Here is a 2,900-nt window from a genome sequence, read left to right on the forward strand (position 1 = left end):
CTGCCTGGCCGTCCGCCCTCTGGGCCTCACTCCAGGCCTGGATTATGGAACCGAACAGAGCTGAGGGGTACGTATGCTGGGTCTCAAATCATAGGCTGCCAGCCCGGTGTGCCGAAGGGGACAGACCTGGCCAGGAAGAGAGGCTTGTGGGCCCCGTGACAAAGGCATTGCTTCTGACAACCCCTGCACGTGCCAGATCCTGTCCTGGACCCCTGACGGCCACACCTTGTAGGGGGCACTGACCCAGTCCTTGGGGAGCTCACAGGTGTGTCACAGAGCGTGAAAAAGACCTGCCCAGACCTCGGTCCATGGCCCACTGCTCCCGTTTTCCAGGTGAGGAAGGAGATGGAGCTCTGAGCAGCTGGCAGCCGTGGGCTCCAGAAGCGAGCATTGGAGTTGGCTGTGGCTGCTGTTTGTAGGAAGTGTTTTTCTTGGGTCGAAGATGCCAGCAGCCTGCCCAAATGTGGTGCTATCTCTTACAGACCAGCCGGTTCCTGCTGGAGGCTCCGGGTGTCATCCGGGGAGACCATGTCCAGGCCCCATGACTGCCTGCTGTGGCTGCTCCGGGGTGCCCCAAGCCAGCGGGGCTGCACCCTGTTCATCATCAGCTTCAAGTTCATGTTTTTGGTTTCCGTCGTGATCTACTGGCACATCGTGGGGGAGCCCAAGGGCCAAGGACAGCTCTCTAACCTGCCTGTCGACATTCCCTGCCCCCACTTGATGCCTCCAACACCACCGTCCAGCGCCCCCTCTCCGGGCAACATCTTCTTCCTGGAGACCTCAGACCGGACCAACCCCAACTTCCTGTTCATGTGCTCAGTGGAGTCGGCGGCTAGGGCCCACCCTGAGTCGCGGGTGATGGTCCTGATGAAGGGGCTGCTGGGCAGCAACGCCTCGCTGCCCCGGCACCTGGGCCTGTCACTGATGAGCTGCTTCCCCAACGTGCAGATGCGCCCGCTGGACCTGGGGGAGCTGTTCCGGGACACGCCCCTGGCAGCCTGGTACGCGGCGGCGCGGCGGCGGTGGGAGCCCTACCTGCTGCCGGTGCTCTCCGATGCCTCCAGGCTGGCGCTCATGTGGAAGTTCGGCGGCATCTACCTGGACACGGACTTCATCGTCCTCAAGGACCTGAGGAACCTGAGCAACGCGCTGGGCATCCAGTCCCGCTACGTCCTCAACGGGGCCTTCCTGGCCTTCAAGCGCCGCCACGCGTTCATAGCGCTGTGCATGCGTGACTTTGTGGCCCACTACAACGGCTGGATCTGGGGCCACCAGGGCCCGCAGCTGCTCACACGCGTCTTCAAGAAGTGGTGCTCCATCCGCAGCCTGAGCGAGAGCCACGCCTGTCACGGCGTCACCACCCTGCCCCCCGAGGCCTTCTACCCCATCCCCTGGCAGAACTGGAAGAAGTACTTCGAGGATGTCAGCCCTGACGAGCTGCCGCGGCTGTTCAACGCCACCTACGCCGTCCACGTGTGGAACAAGAAGAGCCAGGGCACGCGCTTCAAGGCCACGTCCAGAGCGCTGCTGGCCCAGCTCCATGCCCGCTACTGCCCCACGACGCACGAGGCCATGAAGATGTACTTGTGAGGGGCCTGCCAGGTCATCGCCCCAGCCCCGCATCCTGATGGAGAAGGACTCTTGGCCGTCTGCCCTGGGGAGGCAAGATGGGAGGGCCCGGAATCGGGGCTGGCGTGGGGGAGGGCAGGGAGCTGGCGGGGAGCTGGCGGCCCAAGAGGTTAAGTTATTGGAGGAAACGCTAAAGGCCCTGGGATTCGCTCTCTTCAAGTCAGGAGGAGGTAGGAGCGACACCACTTAGGCCAGTGCACTGCCTCAGGGTAGAGGTGACAAGTGGTGGGGGAAGCCCCCTCCCGCCCCGCCCTTCCCTGCCCCCCCCCTCCGCTAGAGTCAGCGGGAGTGAGCAGGGCGAGCATCCTGGGTCTGCTGGGAGGTGGGAGCATCCTCCAGGCATGATGGAAGATGGCTAACTGGGACCAAGGTGCCCATGGTGGGAGCATGGGGAAGCCCAGGAAAGGGGAGAGGAGGCCGTCGGTGGGAGAGCTGCCTGTAAACTCAGCCTCGTGAGCCTGGGGCAGGGCTTCGCTCTTTTCTGGCTTTGATTTCTCTTTCAGAGGGGCTGAGGCCGGTAGACCTGGCCTGGGGAGCATTCCGGGAGAGGCCCCGTCTGTCCGCCGTATCCTTTCTTCTTTGCAGAGATGTTGCCCGGGTGACATGTGCCAGCTGTTCACTCTAGGGGCTTGGGGACGTGGCGTTCTTTTCGCTCGGGGTAAAGCATTTTAAAGGAAACCCTCTCTCCCTACCCTGCTCATAATAAACACAGGAAAATAATAAATATAACAAAGGTGACTCACTGACATCCAGTGCTTTGTGGTTGATAAAAGACATTCACTTGCTCGGCCTTCTCCAGCCCCGTTCTGCAGATGGGAAAGAGATGGGGCTGGAGGTTGTGGCAACTTTCCTGAGGTATCTAACCTGCCTGGATCAGAAGGGCTGGGTCAGAGGAACAGCTGCTCTCCTGGTGGTGGGGGGAGGCCCTATCTGGTTGGTGTTGAGGAAGCCGCCTCAGAGCCCAGCCCTGCGGCCGGGCTGCAGAAGCCCTTCCCTACAGAACTGGGGGTGCTGCCAGGATCTCTGGGGCTCGGCAGGCTGCTCTTTGCCAGCTGAGGGGGGAGGTGTTTAGAGGCCTCTGGATTCTGCCTGCAAATGGTCTTGGGCAGCCTGGTAAGGACGTGAGCTCCCCGGCCCTAGGGGTATTCAAGAGCAGGTGATGTTTTCGATGCAAACAATGAGTTATGTCGGTTATTTCTCCAACCACAGTATCGTTCCACCTATCTTAAATTTCTTTTAGAATGAGCAGGTTTTATTTTAATAATACAATT

At 60.7% G+C, this 2,900-nt stretch overlaps 1 protein-coding gene across 5 annotated transcripts in view; it reads left to right on the top strand.

Moving 5' to 3' along the window:
• The window catches only part of A4GALT (alpha 1,4-galactosyltransferase (P blood group)), a 19,502-nt gene extending 17,127 nt beyond the window's left edge, over window positions 1-2,375 (top strand). For 2 of the 5 annotated variants that reach the window (XM_025050636.1, XM_015593521.2), the window contains exons 3-4: window positions 95-333; window positions 483-2,375. In XM_025050636.1, the coding sequence (XP_024906404.1) occupies window positions 529-1,590 (1,062 nt within the window). In that variant the 5' untranslated portion in view covers window positions 95-333; window positions 483-528 and the 3' untranslated portion in view covers window positions 1,591-2,375. Of the gene's footprint in view, window positions 68-94; window positions 334-482 lie in introns of all 5 variants that reach the window. The other 3 variants (XM_015593522.2, XM_006917350.3, XM_006917351.3) reach the window with 3 other exon arrangements.
• Window positions 2,376-2,900: the final 525 nt, after the last annotated feature.

Source organism: Pteropus alecto, unplaced genomic scaffold, assembly GCF_000325575.1.
Source record: "Pteropus alecto unplaced genomic scaffold, ASM32557v1 scaffold157, whole genome shotgun sequence".
NCBI lineage: Eukaryota > Metazoa > Chordata > Mammalia > Chiroptera > Pteropodidae > Pteropus > Pteropus alecto.